General features: G+C 33.8%; 1 protein-coding gene across 1 annotated transcript in view; it reads right to left on the bottom strand.

Annotated features, from left to right (window-relative positions):
* Positions 1-1,611: 1,611 nt before the first annotated feature.
* POC1B (POC1 centriolar protein B) overlaps positions 1,612-15,532 on the bottom strand; it is a 51,075-nt gene continuing 37,154 nt past the window's right edge. Inside the window, exons 11-12 of the mRNA XM_035337624.1 lie at positions 3,944-4,126; positions 1,612-2,668 (exon numbers count right to left, since the gene is read on the bottom strand). Coding sequence (XP_035193515.1) covers positions 2,564-2,668; positions 3,944-4,126 — 288 coding nt within the window. The 3' untranslated portion in view covers positions 1,612-2,563. The remainder of the gene's footprint in view (positions 2,669-3,943; positions 4,127-15,532) is intronic.

Raw genomic sequence — 15,532 nt, 5'->3', positions numbered from 1 at the left:
ACATTCTGATCCCAGCTACCGATGTTCAGTGTTTTTGTGCTGTGATATGGAAATTAAAATAACTCAGCAACCCTGTAATAAGACTTCTAGGAAGAAAATAACCATTTACCTTAAAAATAGTACAGCATATTTATTTATAAATAAAGATGGCAATTTGTATTTCTGGAATCCCTCATGCTACAGGGATCTACTCAGGCAATCCCAAAATGGCTAGACAAACTTAGTCTACCACAGTTTTTCCAGCCAGAAGGTAAGTTTAATCAGAATTTAAGCCTTCTGTTTGTTTCTCATGATCATGACAATGAAACACTGAATTATTATCTTACAAGCTTAAAAGCAATAAACAACAAACCCCAAAAGACTGGGAGTTACTCAGTTACATTTGCCTCCAGGAACTAGTTTTCCAAAACACTTTCTCAAACCACCACCTCTAATTATACAGACATGCCAGGTGTCATGCATGCTGAGAGTTTCACTATCAACAGACTACCTGATCAAATGACAAGAATATACCTTAATTTGGAAGTGTTATGCTAGTTGACCAGGTTCACAAACAACAGAGGAACAAAAGGCATGAAGTATTAAATGCACTCGGTAAGTAGGTACTGAAAAGGAAGAAGAATTAGTAATTGGAGCTAAGGCATTGAGGAAGATATCAGCAGAGATTTTATTAAAAAATATATTTTTTTAAAATGTTTCCAAATATTGCTGATAAATAATCCTGAAAAGCTGAACAACAACAACAAGAAAGTATAGTCCATTTATAAGTAGTACATTAAAAGAAAACAAGAAATAAGCCTGAGTTTTTAATAGCTATGTGTTTTTTTGTTGTCTAATGAAACTAAGAAAAGACCAAGACCACAAGAGTATTTCCAAATGTGAAACACAAAGTACATCTGACCTAAAAGGCAGTATTTACATAACTATGCATTATATAGCATTATAAAAAATTGCATAATCAAAGGTCAGGCTGTACACAATTGAATATGTAAGGCCATCTTTTCATTAAAAAAAAAAATTTAAAAAAAAAATCTGTGCCTAGGATGTTACATAGAAATAGTTGTATCTGAAAAACTTCTAAGAGGCTGTTTCTTCTCAATAAACAGCACTACTTAAGAATGAGCTGAGAATAAACAGCACTTGGTGGCAAAACTCAGGGCTTACTTGTCAACTGAGGTGATTTCTGGCTACCCAAAGGTGATTACTATAAGAGAAAACAAAAAGTTATAAAAGAACATTTGACTGCTTGTTACTTTAGCTCCACCTGCAATGGCATTTGCACAGCACTCCTGTACTTAAGCTGAACTCCGTTGATGTTAATAAGGCTCAGCCTGAGAAATGGGCTTTATCTACATACAGTCAGTTGGAGAATTGGATTAAAATGATCCCCCCATTTCAAGTGTCCTATTTTTCAACATACAAAATGGGAAGTTGCAGAAAGAGATGACTATCTACTTTTGATTGTGGATATACAAGAGATGTTTTGCAATTGCATTTAATATATATCTACATATCTATACATAGATATATATCTTCATATATCTACCTATTATTATAGGTAGATATAAAGAAGCAGAGATGTTCTCTTTTAAAGGACAATAGCTACAATTATGTCTTTCTAAAAAACACATTTTTATTACAAATAAAACCAAAATTCATTATACTTGAATCACATGACGTCTTTACAGATTTGTAGCTTAATTTGTAATGTGTTAAACTATGGGGGGAATTTGTAGCATGTGAAATTTGAGCATCTGTGGAAGTCCCCGGAGGATGAGGATCTTTTATATTTCTGATATAAACTTTGCATCATTATGTGTTTGGTTCAGATATATTGGTTCAGATATATTCCTCAGAAATGTACCTTCTAAATATGAAAAATGAATTCTGGTGGAAGTGCTAGACTGCATGTCTTGCAGCTGAATTCACACACATCCCCTTATTGTTTCAAAGCTTAAGTGACTTCATTTTCATATTTTTAACCAAAAGTTATTACACTAAATCTTCTCATAATCATCACTATAATATTTAGAATATGAGCAGTATGTGGTATGAGTTTTTGTTAACATATTTGACAGTACGTAAGGGACAAAGAAAACCTCTGGCATTTAAGCAGTCAGGGCTAATTAGGCCTAATTTAATTTAGGTGCTAGAGTAATATTGCCTTAGTACAAAGAGTTTTATTTTCATAGCCCTTACCTGAGCTGAAAAACCTGCATAGTGCACTTCCACAGTGATTGCTGTTCATGTAAAAAGATATAGCTTATTGTTTAGTTTTAGTTAAAGATTTTACTGTGTTGAAATAAGAATCCTGTAACTTTCATTGGGAATGATTTTACAACATATTAATTTCATCTGGGCTACACTTTATTAAATGTATAACCAGACTATCTGCTTGCTACTAATGTTTAAAATGTCATACTTATTTTTTTCAGTTTTTATTAGATCAACAGTTAGAAAAGGATTTTTTTCTTCCAATTACAGTGAAATCCAATGAAGCAACATTTATTTTTTCCTTGTGAATATACAAAACATAATCATTAATACAGTTCATTTTCATCTTTTATTCTTCCTGTCTTCCCTGAAGTAAAATTTTTTGCTGATTTTCTAAGCATTCTTTCAGTTTATCTTCAGTCATAGTCAGCCGTTGTTCCAGGATTGAAATTGTCTGCATGAAGGGGACAGTAGCAGGTTTTTTTAATATTACTAATGTAGTATTTTTAATATTACTCACGCAGTATTATAAAAGTGTGCCACATAGTAACATAAGAAAAATAATTTGAACTCAACAAGAAAAATAGTCTAATTTGGCTGTGCCTTAGCTATTCCACGATTTACAATCATATTTAAAAATGATGGATTTGTATCTACGAAGACTATCTAAAAGTTTTAAATCGTTTTTACAAAATATTTTCCCTGGGACTGGGGACTATATGTATGTATGTATACATTACTCAGAAATACTACATGGAAGTTGCATCCATATTTCAATATAAAAACAGACATAAACGGTGACCCCAAATGATGTCTTCCAAAAACCTAAAAAAACCCTTCTAAGGCATCAAAAAAGTGTGAAAATGTATAAAAAGCATAAATGTAAATAAAAACATAAAAGCATATAAATATAAAAATTACAAAAGGCATTCTCCAAGAGACCATCTTCCTCAAGAAAGGTAGGTTCCTGGACATATTCTGAGAGTTTCTTTTCAATCCAACTTACTTCACAAAGAATTTTCAATGATGACTTGACTCTATACTTTCCAAAACTTATTACTTATGTTAACATATATTGCAGAAGAATGCAGAAAAATCTTAGTCGCTCCCCTTCAATGATTAATGTTAATATATTCTAGACTATAAAATAGTGTTTTAAGACATAAATTGGCTTAATTTGGATTATTTAAAAAGAAGTATTGAGCATTTGCAAGCAAGTGACTTAGTCACTCACTGAGACTAGTATTTGCGCTGTTTCACTGACACTTGGAATTATTCCACTGTGTAGATTCCTAAGCCAATACCTTGAGCACTGAGTTTGAAAAAGGATTTAATGGTGCATTGCCAATTTACTTTGTTCATCCCCTGCTAATGCATGACTGTTCAAGCCACAGTCTGACAATGTCAACTCAACAACTGGCTTCTGGTAAATCCACACTAGATCTCGCTATTGAAAAATAGTGACTTGTTTCCTCCAGAGTTAAAAACACAACAAGAATGTTTATGATTATGCAGCATGAAGCTTTCACTATAGGGAACACAATACATGCAATCAGTATCTGCTGAAGGGCAAAAAAAAAAAAAAACAAGAGTCATTTGACGATATAACTATTCAAAATAACCCTAGAGACTTTAATATTCTGACTTATGAACATAGTTCCTGGATTTTTTATTTTTTTTACCACTGAAATTATCATTTTCCACTGCGTTATCTGTATTGCATACTTACTAAAGTCAAAACATCCAGCTGTTCCACAATGTTCTCCAAAGCATTACCCAGAGATGGGGAGATGTCTATTTGCTTGTCCACATTATGCATAGCTGATTCGCTCTCATCCTCTGACTTCCTCTTTGAACTTGTTGCCAAGACTGAAGCAGGGGTATACTGCAAATCTTCGTGGCTGACATCATCCTTCAATACAGAAACACCATTTGAAGATTCAGTTGCCCTTGCTTTCATTTAATTAAAACCATACAAGAAAATAGGCAAAAAGATCTGGTTTTAATTTTTTTAAAAAAATCTTTACACATGTATACACACACAAGGGTCTTCAGATTTGCTTCTTGTACCAGGTCCAATTCATAACACTTCAATTCCTTCTGACCTAAGAGGGAATTTCAGCCATGATGAATGAGGCAATAAGCATACACAGTGTACTGAGAAATCTCAGCAGCCTTTATGAACAATTTTAACTTGAGCAAGTTTCAGGTACGTGATTGAGGAACTAAATGCTTTACTACTAGAACTTGAATTAAAGTTCAAATAAATACTCTTGGTGACTGGAGTTTTCTTTACAAAGATGGCTCTAGTTCACAAACAAATTAATTCACAGCAGTCATATGGATGAAAAATCCTTATGTGACCAACTTCATAGTATAAAACTTCTGTTTAATATGAGTTATCTTGGACTTTCATAATGATAATAAGTAGCTTTTAGTTGTTCATTCAGTTGCATTACTTTCTGAGAAACTGATTCCTTCAGGAAATGGGAGGAGAAAACAACATAGAGAAAAGACATACACAATGCCAAGTTAAGAGAAAAATAACTTTGATGTATAAATATTGCTTCAAGATAAGTGAAAGAGCATGATCTTCCCAATCACTTCAGTTTTTATTTGTGCCTTGAAGTTCTTAAAAGCACTTTTGAGTCAGGATAGGTTAAATCATCACTAATTCACTATATGGTTCTTTACAACAACTTTACCTAATTTATTAATGTATTTTTGTGATTTCTCTGAAAACTTCTAGCTTTAGACTGTATAAAAATAAACCAAAACTGAAATAAACTTGAGGCAGTCCAATTTCATTATCTGTAATTATAATTGCAGTACCTGCAACCATTACAAAATAAGTGGTTACAGTTTAACAGTTTCTCTGAAATGTCTTGACAGCCGATGAAAGTATCCATCAGCAGTGCAAAGAGGATGTTTTAGTCTTTTCTGGTGTATTTAAAATACACACTATTTACAAAGTACCCAAAATATTTACGTTGTAAAGCTGAATACATTTTTCAAATGAAAGTCTTAATAGCAGTGTGAGCCATTAAAAAAACGTTCTTCTAAGTCTTTATAATAATCTTGTAGAAGATAAACTGCTAGGCAGAATTAGTGGCAAACCTTTATAAGATTTCCAAGGCATGTTGATGAGTCATCGAGGCAGGGGACCGGAGGGATTTAGAAACAAGTTAGACAATTCTCTGTCAAGAAAATTTTATATGTAGTAGACCCTGCCTTTGAATCAGGTAGGATCAGAGACTGATGGATGAAATATGATAATATCATGGTTTTAAATATAAGTAATACCAAATGATAATAATATTATCAGGAACTTATACCACTGTGCTGTCCACAATACTATTCCTGTATCTTCAGTGCCATCCTGCAGTCCTGACTAGATACATGCTCTGTTCTCTGGACTCAACGTGCTGATTCTCCAAAATCTTTTTTCCCTAAGTGCTGGGGTTGTGCCACCTACATCGATGAGAGAGAACTGAGCAAGAGACAAGTTATGTCCACTGTCTGTCTGGCAGGGCTTTTCTTTTTACTAGCAAAGCACAAGAATAAACCAGAGAATTGGTAGAAGACCATGGGTCTAGGGAGGAGAATGACTGAAAGAAGAGATTGCACAGGGGTAAAAGGGTTTCAGATCTTAGGAAGAAGACAGCAAAGAGCAAAGTTTCACCATCCTCTCTGGGCTAAAAGTATATTTTATATTAAATAGCTATTTTTATATTAAAAAGGTATTCATTTGATTTAATGAATAAAAATTCATTATGAGAAGGGACTGGAACTCAGAGTTCTGCCACTCCTACCTACAGATTTTAATTACAGGCTAAAGAGTTAGTTAAACTTTTTCTATCCAGTACCATCAATTTCAATTTATTTTCAATATGAAACATCCTGTGATGTCAACTTCAAATTAAACCAAAGAATTGTACACTGTGAAGGAGTCACTTGTTAGCACAAAATGAAATAGAATGCAAATAGTTTGATTTTTGGACAAGGTAGGCAGAAAAGAAAAGTGAATTTCCCATTTAATTTTAATGTGCTTTAGCTTCTTGTTTTAAAGCATTATAACTTCTCCAAAGATAGTACTCTGAGTATCTCAGAATATTCTGGCTCTCAATGTATCCCCATGCAATTTTAGATGTGCATGAAGTATATAGGATTGTTGCATCTTAAAACTACCCATTTCTTACTTTTGCAGATTTCATTACATGAGATACCATTAATTCACATCCTTGAAGAGCTCAGACACATTGTGTTATTTCTGACTTACCGAGATATATATCTGATGTCCCTGGGAAATGGGATTAATGGAAGCTTTTTGGCATGCTTACTAATTCACAAGATGGAGATATTCTCAAATGCTGATTAACATGGAAAAGATTAAGCTCAATTTGGCACCCAAATGTTAAAAAAATAATAATAAAAAAGAAGTTCCCATACATTAAAGAATTCCTTATCTTACAACCAATCATACTATAAAGACGAACAGTATCCTTGCATTTATCTGCATCGGGAGAATCAGATTAGGATTTAGTGAGACTTCTATAGAAAGACAGTGAGATTACAGAAAACTTGCTGCTCTCTGAGAATCTTGACTGCTGCTCAACAGCTTCAAAATCTCAGCCAGGATTAGATAAATTTGACAAGAGAGGTAGAAGGTCAACTTATTAAGTTGCAACAAATTTCAGGAAACCTGGAGACAGTAGTTGGAACAAATGTTGAAAGAAAAAGAGGTAGAACTTGAGCATTATGTATTCTAAATGGCAGCAGCACACCTGCCAGGTTATCACACGCATTATGAAATGCAATCAGTTGAAAAGCAGAAGTTGAAAGCGTCACTGAAAAACAATCAGTTGATATAGAAACTATTTGTTTGCATGCATCCTCTGAAAATTTTGGCACCTTTTGCTGATTTTAATCAAACCTAATGAAGAGGTATGGGTCTCAGAAGTAATTAAGTACCTGAAAACTTCAGAAAACCATTTGCCTGAGTTTCCCACCTGAAATGAATGTAGCTGTACAAGTTCACTCCTCTTAGTTCAGAAGGGGAATGAGGCTGTGAATTCCAGAAGTGCAAGAAAGACCCAGACTGCAACTCATGTCTTCTCAGACACCGGTATCAATGAGCCGATTAGAAATAAATCTAATGTTGTTTGTCTACTGTTATTAGAGCTACTTACTACTGTTTTGAGAAGTAAATTCATTTTCTTGCTGTTTGGACAATACCAGTAGTTACATAACACAGCCAAAACAGATGTAACTGTATTTAAACTTCAGCCAATACTCTTTCGCTTTGCTTAAGGTATACTGCTTTGGAAATTCAGTCTTAGGGATAATCAATTAATTCTCAAGTGCTTAAACAAATAATCAAAAACAGATTCAATATACAGCGGCAAATTTAAAAAATGCTGTGATTTAAAGTATTAAGACTTAGAATCAGTTTAAATTAATGCAGGAGGAGAGCAAAACAATCTGAGGTTATTAGACATTGACATGTTCTTCTAAAAACAGCTCTACTCTGAAATGTGTTTCTCAGTTTCTTTTCAAAAAAGCCAGATGTACTTCAGACAGAAAATAAAGTAGAGATTTCATTTAAGCTCCCACAAACTTATGACAAATTTTGCTATTAAAGCCAACCTAAATGGATTATTCCAAGCCAAGAAGGAAAGTTATCAATTCAGGTAAACAGAGCAAATGCTAAGCTACTGAAAATCTCACCAAACTGTCTTTCCTACAGTAAAACCGATCGAAAATTCAATGTATCAGACAAATAGGTTGTGAAAAATGCTTTATAGCTCAGTAATTGCCACCAACATTGCCAAGTCACAGTACTGGAAAAACCTTCTTGTCATTTAGTGGATTAGACAAGAAATTGTGATTCTTCTATTATATGAACTCAGAGACATACATTGACAAAATGATATGGAAGTGCTTATATGAATAAAGCAAGGCCTCGGTGTCTGTTAGACCTAAAAGGATCAAATACAGATAAACAAATAATTGAACTTTCAAAATTAGTAGGAGAGAAAGGAAATAAAATGGCTTCAAATGTTCATCTTATTTAAGTTGTGACAAAACGGTTGATACTTTTATCATACTCTGGAAATTTGTAGAAATTTTTAAATGCTGGCAGGCATCAACTAAGCTGTTATATTCAGGAGGTATCTGGTTGACACTGAAACCTTTTCTGTTAATCAAATTTATCCCCAGCTCAGTGAAGGGGAAGAGCTGCTGAAATCTAATGCAACGCTCATGTCAAAACCTGGTTGTAGATGGCTGATGCTAGTCTCAATAACTTCCTTTACTTTTTGATACCTATCAGTTCATTTGGCATAATCTTTTTATATAAAAGTTTTTAAAGAAGCTCTTTCTATGCGACATTCTAGTTTAGTAAAATTGTTTCAAGAATTAGGTGTTCCCTTTCCTTCACATTAGCCCCTTTCTAAAGTACTTTAAATACTACCAATTCATAAATACTAATTCCATATATTGCCAGCAATATTGTAAAAATGCCTCAATTTTAAAAAATAGCCATTCTGGAAGACATCAGAGATGTAGCTTATTTTGAGGGAATAAATTTGAATAAGGCAACAATTTCAAATTGTTACTTCTCAGCAAACTAAAAAGAAAATTTAAATGTGTACAGTGTTTTCATCCACAGCCCGTTAGTAATAAAATAGTCATATTTGGGCAACTTCATGTGAGTTACAAACAAGAAGGAGAAGGAGCGGATTTAATTAATCAACAGGAAGTTATTACCATGGCATTACCAAGCGGATGTTCAATAGAAAATTAAATTTCGCTTATAAATGATGTCATAAACAACAAATCATAACTGCTCATCTTTGTTTTCTGTCAAGCAAAATTGCCAAAACTCTGTGGGTGGTACTTAATCAATTTGTGAAAAATCCTTACATGTAACCCTATCACCTCTGCCTAATCCCAAATGTTTTCCCATGAGATGTTCACAGATCAGACAGAAACAAACACTGTGTCCCGATCTTCCTTCACTTTGTGATGTATAAGAATAGAATTTGAGTAAAATGCATCCATTTATCAAGATGCCTGAGCTGTTCTATTTATAGAGAACCAAGTTCCCTAAAGGAAAAAGATGAAAAAATTCAAGTCTATGTCACTCAACTGAAAATCATTAGTCTTCAATCTTCTAAGAGCTTTGAATTCAGAAAATATACACAACAGCTTCCAAATGAATATCCTAATGATCTTATAATTAAGTTGGGCTTATATGAAAAAGTGACATTGGTAAGCTTCCTAATGACTCACAACAATTTGGCATGGTCTGCTTCTTAAAAATAATCCTTTATATTTTGAACACATGGTATGTTTGCCTACTAATACTAAAACATTTCTGATACTGTGATTAAAACAACTACAAACAATTAGTCATAAGTAGGGCATTAAGCTCAAACAGACCAACAAGCAAAGACAAAACAGTGTAGTCTCCCATCTTACCGGACCTTGATTTCCTGTGGTTTTTATTTTTTAAATCATGGAAAGTTTCTTAGGAGAAGTACTACACTATTGTATGAGATACTATCGTTATCACTGCTTTTTCCTCCATCTTGAGAACCCACCCTCAAACTAAAATGTTTCACTGTAGATATGCTAAATTGAACAATTTGGGGGATCTCTCTCCCTCTCTGTAGGTCATAATTTTACACAGTTTCTACTGCTTTGAAATTATTATTATTTTTTAAATGAATAAATGATTCACATAGAATAGAGTTCTCTGATCTGTTAGGCTAACACTGCTTAAGCTAAATCACAATCTGTTTTATCAGTTTCTATTGCAGAAAACTTCCCTGTACTTTCAGCTGATGACAGCACTCTTCATTTCCTCTCTTCTCTTGCACGCACATGAATCAGCATTACGCATGGCAAAAATTGCCATGTGCCAAAGTGCAGTTTTCTGCCCCTTGTTATCTGATAAGGTTGTTTCTGGTATATTTTATTTGCAAACTTTAATTGAAGTTTTGCATTCAAGCGATAATATACAAACTATGCTGTATGAATTTAAATAGTTCAACCAAATACTTTAGTTTGAGCAGAACACTTTCAGAACAACTTAAAATGCAGAATTTCATTCAGTCTTTCAAAGTTTCTTACACATCTTAGTCTTCTCTAGTTCTTAAAAGAATGTCCAAGCTAAAAGAACCCAAACATTTAAATTGAAAATACTTATTGTAAACGCATCTCATCCAGTCTGACAAGGAAATATTCAGTCTCCTCTCTCCCACAAGTATCATCACAGTTGATAATATATGCTTTAATGTAAAACCCAGTCAAGATTGCCAGTGGTATCAGGATACAAAAACACACAGCCAACATAACAAGCAACACTATTCAGCTACATTCCTTAGTAAAACACATATTTTCACTGACAGCAATTTCTTAGTTGTGCAAAGAATGTAGTCAATTTGAAGCTAGTTGAATTTATAGAGGTCAAGAGGTCAATACAGTACAATAAAAGCTAGCTAAGTTGTTTTTAAAAATACAAGTGCAAAATTAACTGAAATCCTGTGCCCTTACAGCTATGATCTGATTAATCAGATTTATTTTCTACCAGAATTACAGCTATGTTAAATTTAGCACTGCTGTGATAGCATAAAATATTAGACATCTCTATTCACAGGCACATCTGACTATAGAGTTTTATAATAAGAAATGATATTGTACTTTACAAGTATTCTTTCAAATACTTATAGAAAAACTGGCTACACTGTTTCACTATACCAGCTTTTTCCCATAAGTTTTATTTGTCATTGCTGCTTGTCTGAGAAAACACTGAAAAACTATGCACATCCAATGTACTGAATATTTTGCAACTCCACATGTAGAGAACTTAGAACACAAAAACAAATTGTGCCATATTCCTTTCTTGTCAAGAGAACATGGAAAAAGAACCAGAACCAGTGATTGTTTTCTCTAAGAAATATAAAAATTAAATAAAATCGCCCAACAAATCACTGCAGTCCATAAATATTTGGGTACATACAGCTAGAAAAAAGTCGTATTTCTCTGAGATTTTTCTAAACTCTTAGATTACCAGTACTAACTAAGCTTTACTTAAGGACATAAAAAGTAATTTTCTGAGTTTGCTCATTTTCTGCTATTGATGTTAATTTCTAATGTCAACAGTTCCCTGCACAGTCAGAGTCTGATCCAATAAACTGAAAACTGAATAGCTATGCTCTGTTTCCCCTGGATTTGGATAAACTAAACCTTTAAAATGAAATATTCAGAGTACCTCAGTACAGTAGGTATGCAGTCTGCAAAGAAAGAAGAGAACCATGACTCATTAAACATGGTCTGAGTAAATGACTGCCTTTCTTCGGTTTAGAGGAAACTGAGGTTTTCCCCCAGCAAAGCAAGGAATACTGCTGGAAAACAAAAAGAAGTAATGAACATCCTACACAAACTAGAGACAGAAATCATTAAAAGTTCAATTTCCAAAGGCAAGAAACTCCCTGCCAGGAAGTCAATTCTAAACATAGCAGTTCAGGAAGACCATATTCAAACACTTTTATAGATGATAAAAATACTTACACCACAGGGACTGAAAATAACAATATGTACCCTATGGCATAAAGGTAAAGGAGGGTAATAAATGATCTTCAGTGTATCTTCAGCTTCAGCAGGAAGCTTTGTAAAACTGAGGACAAATAATGTGAAACCACATAAACATTCCCTCTAATCACAATTGCAAAATAAAATAGCCTTTTTTAATTAAGCAAATTACTTTGGACTATGTATGTGCACATCTAAGGGAACATCTTATAGCTACAATCAGTGCTAAAGTTTCAAGCGATGACTTGTTTTTACCCATATAGAGTGCTAATAAAAACATTAAATACTCTGCATGAACTTCTTATCCATACTAGGGCAGGGAAAAATTGGAGGGCAGGAGGAATACTTGTAGCAGAAACTGGAAACATGAAATAGATATTAGAAATGAAATAATGAAGTCAGATGAATAACCTTATATGGACAAGACCTCCTTTCTAACACTATAAATAGAATACTCTGCTATATTTGATACTACAAATACTAATGAATAAAAACAGATCTAAAACAAAATAGGCCTTTCTATGTAGCATGTGGTTAAACTTTCTATATTTGATTAAGCAGACTGGGGGTGTCACAGAAGGCATCAAATCCATGGAGGGAAGGAGGCAGGGTTGCCTGCCTTAGTGTGAGTGAGAGCACAGTACCTTCATCATTTACTCAGAGAAATGATTGCTGTGCTTCTGGATTGCCTGCTCATGCCTTCTTCCCGTGTCTTCCCTCTACTTAAGAAACTAATGGAAAGTCTCTGCTTTAGACTAACAGCTAGCTAAATGAAATTAACTGAACTTTATAAAGAAACAATAGGTGGTAACAGTATGATTTATTGAGCAGAGTCTTAAAGAATGTGTGCTAGCACTTCATCCATCTCATTCAAATGGCTGGCAAAGTCGCCTATTATATTAATTGGAATTGTTCAAAAAGAATTTACAATAAAAAGACACCATTCAACAAATCCAAAGGAAGAAATTTCCCCACTTGAAGACACATTTAATCCTAAGAAACCACAGTAATTTTTCTTAACTTTAATTTCTCAAGCTATGTAAAATACTTTGCAATATGTAATTGATTTCTCTTAGATAATTGTCTGTTCTACTTAACCTGTTGGGGCAAAACTAATCTTTATCAAGTTACACTGTATTTAAATGAGAAGAGCTAAAAGAACACACATCTATCTTCAACTCCACCTCTCAGTAAGAACAAACAAAAGATTATTGAAGAGAAAATCCTAAAAGACAGATTGTGCCAGGACAAAAAGAATTGAAGGATATGTATAACCTCCTCCTAAACCCTGCAGAAAACTGAGAAGAACTGCAGTCCTTGTGCTCCAGTCTCAACAGACAAGGGGCTGGTGCTTCACAAGAGTGGGAGGCTGTTACACAGGAGAACCAGAATAGAGCAATCTGCGTTGCATGGCCTCTCTTCATCTATACACACACACACATATACATATTACATCATCAGAGCCCATGGTATAGAAGAAGCATATAATGATAATGCACATCTTTTTGCCAACCCATATATGTGTATACACACACACACACACACACATATATATGTATAAGCATAATACACATACACATACCCATACAACCTTCTTTCAAGCTGTATGCAAAGCCAACAAAATTATTTTCTGTTGTCACATCAGCACCTCTGTCTATGGTTTTGGTCAGTGTAACAGTATCAGTGATATAGTGTGATTTTTTTGGGTGGTACTTCATGTCAACATAATGCTGACATGAATGTTTGTCAACAAAACTTCCTTGCATAGAGAAACCCAGCTTGCATCCCAGTAAGCGATGATAGGAAATGCAGTGTCAATACAGAAAGATTTCACAAACAAATCTTCTGTTGTTAGCTGAGATGAGTCAGCTTTGACTTCCCCTCAGACTAGGGGTAGCAACAGGAGAGTGGATCACTTGACCTGTGGCTATTGACGATACCACTGTGTTTTTACTCCTGCTTTTATGGAGCAAACAATTTCCTCCAGTTCAAATTATTTACTAGAAAATGCCAAGGAGTAAAAAGCATTAGGAACTCAGTTAGCAATCCAGCACAGTAGAGTCCAAAGTTAAGTCCAAGGCTGCCAGCAAAATTGCTTGAAGACTTTGCCAAAGAGACAGAGGCTACTATTAGAAAAAAATGATGCACAGCATTAAACAACTTGAAATTTCAATCTCTTGGATATAGCCATTTTACTATGTAATGAAGGAACACTTTTATTAATTATTAATTATTAGCTTTTACTAATTAAGTGTTACAGACGTATAAGAGATGATTTGGACATCAAATACTTTAACAATTACATAACAGAAAACTCCCATAAGGATAAAACAAAGCTTGACAAATTTGTGAAAGTTAAATTCATGTGCTTTTGTTAGGTTTCAATTAATACCTACGGAAATAAAAGTCTACACTGACCTATTTTATTGCTCAGCATTATTAATAGGTTGAAGTTTTGGAGAAGTTGTCCAATTTGTCCAGGTAGAAACAATGCTCAGCACTGCTGAGTTTAGTTCAGAGGTGGGATTTCCAAAATTTGCTTTAATAGCACAAACATAATCTTGTTCTTACTTAAATCAATTGAATTTTACAGTTTACTGTATAGGGAATAAAATTAGAAACTGCAGAAAGCTTTTGAGGATTCCACACAAACATGCAAGAAATGTTAACTTTGGAGTGGTCTGACATGTCTGTTTTACTCTTGAAATATCATTTATTTTAATCAGTATTCTATTACAAACTTCTGTCAAAATACACACATTGTTCAACACCAATTAAAATGCTAAACATGTTGGCACATAAGATTGGTAGGTAGATAAGTTCTGTTTGGATGCATTAAAAAGCGATTCAACGACGATAAAAATTACAGTTGAAGCATTAAGGTTGCCAATAATAGCGCTATCTTGAAATGCTTCATAATTTTCTACCATTTTGGGGCTCTGACAGTTGGAACTTTAAGAAAACCAAAGTAAACATCTTACATGATTTAAGAGTATGATCTGTAGTTCTGTCAGTTCATTAAAATCAAAATTCAATTTTAAAAAATCTTTCTGTAATAAGCTGAGAAAGTGGGTTTCATTGCTCAAGGAATTCATTAGCCACCAGACTTTAAATATTCATCTTCCTCCTATTTGTCACTTGGTATTTGTATATTAGCCCATTTCTTCCTACTTAATGTGACAAAAATTAACAAATGTTGGGAGGTGACTAAACTGTGTGCATATGATAAATGGTAACACCACTCTGACCAAATTTGCAGTCACGGCAGGTGGAAAGGTGGAGATGGTAACAGACTCAGTAAAATTGAACTCCAAACACATTTGTTATTCTTAAATTTCACAGGAATATGCTATTAGAAGAGGTCTTGATCACTGACTCCAGTCCTCACCTACAAAATGGAGTCTGCACTTAGAACTTTCTCATGGAACAATCTCTTATTTTGGAACCAGCATCTCACATGATTTTTATTTTTGTTTAAATTTTAAAAAGCCAGAATGCAAATACATTGAGAGTAGACAAAATGTGGTTTATACAGATTATGTTCCAATCAACTAAAAACATAAAACCTTCCCATTTCTGCCTCAATGGATGTTCTTAATATCACAAATATCACATCCATAGTTAATGACTTTTGTTAAAAAAATATGGATAAACTATACTTAGAAAAACAAAAGTAGTCAGCTAAAATTTAGGGACTTGTTCTCCACTTACACAAATGATA

The sequence above is a fragment of the Oxyura jamaicensis genome, chromosome 1 (assembly GCF_011077185.1).
Source record: "Oxyura jamaicensis isolate SHBP4307 breed ruddy duck chromosome 1, BPBGC_Ojam_1.0, whole genome shotgun sequence".
NCBI classification, from domain to species: Eukaryota; Metazoa; Chordata; class Aves; order Anseriformes; family Anatidae; genus Oxyura; species Oxyura jamaicensis.
Note: the sequence above shows the minus strand (reverse complement) of the source record. Positions and strands in the feature narration are given on the sequence as shown.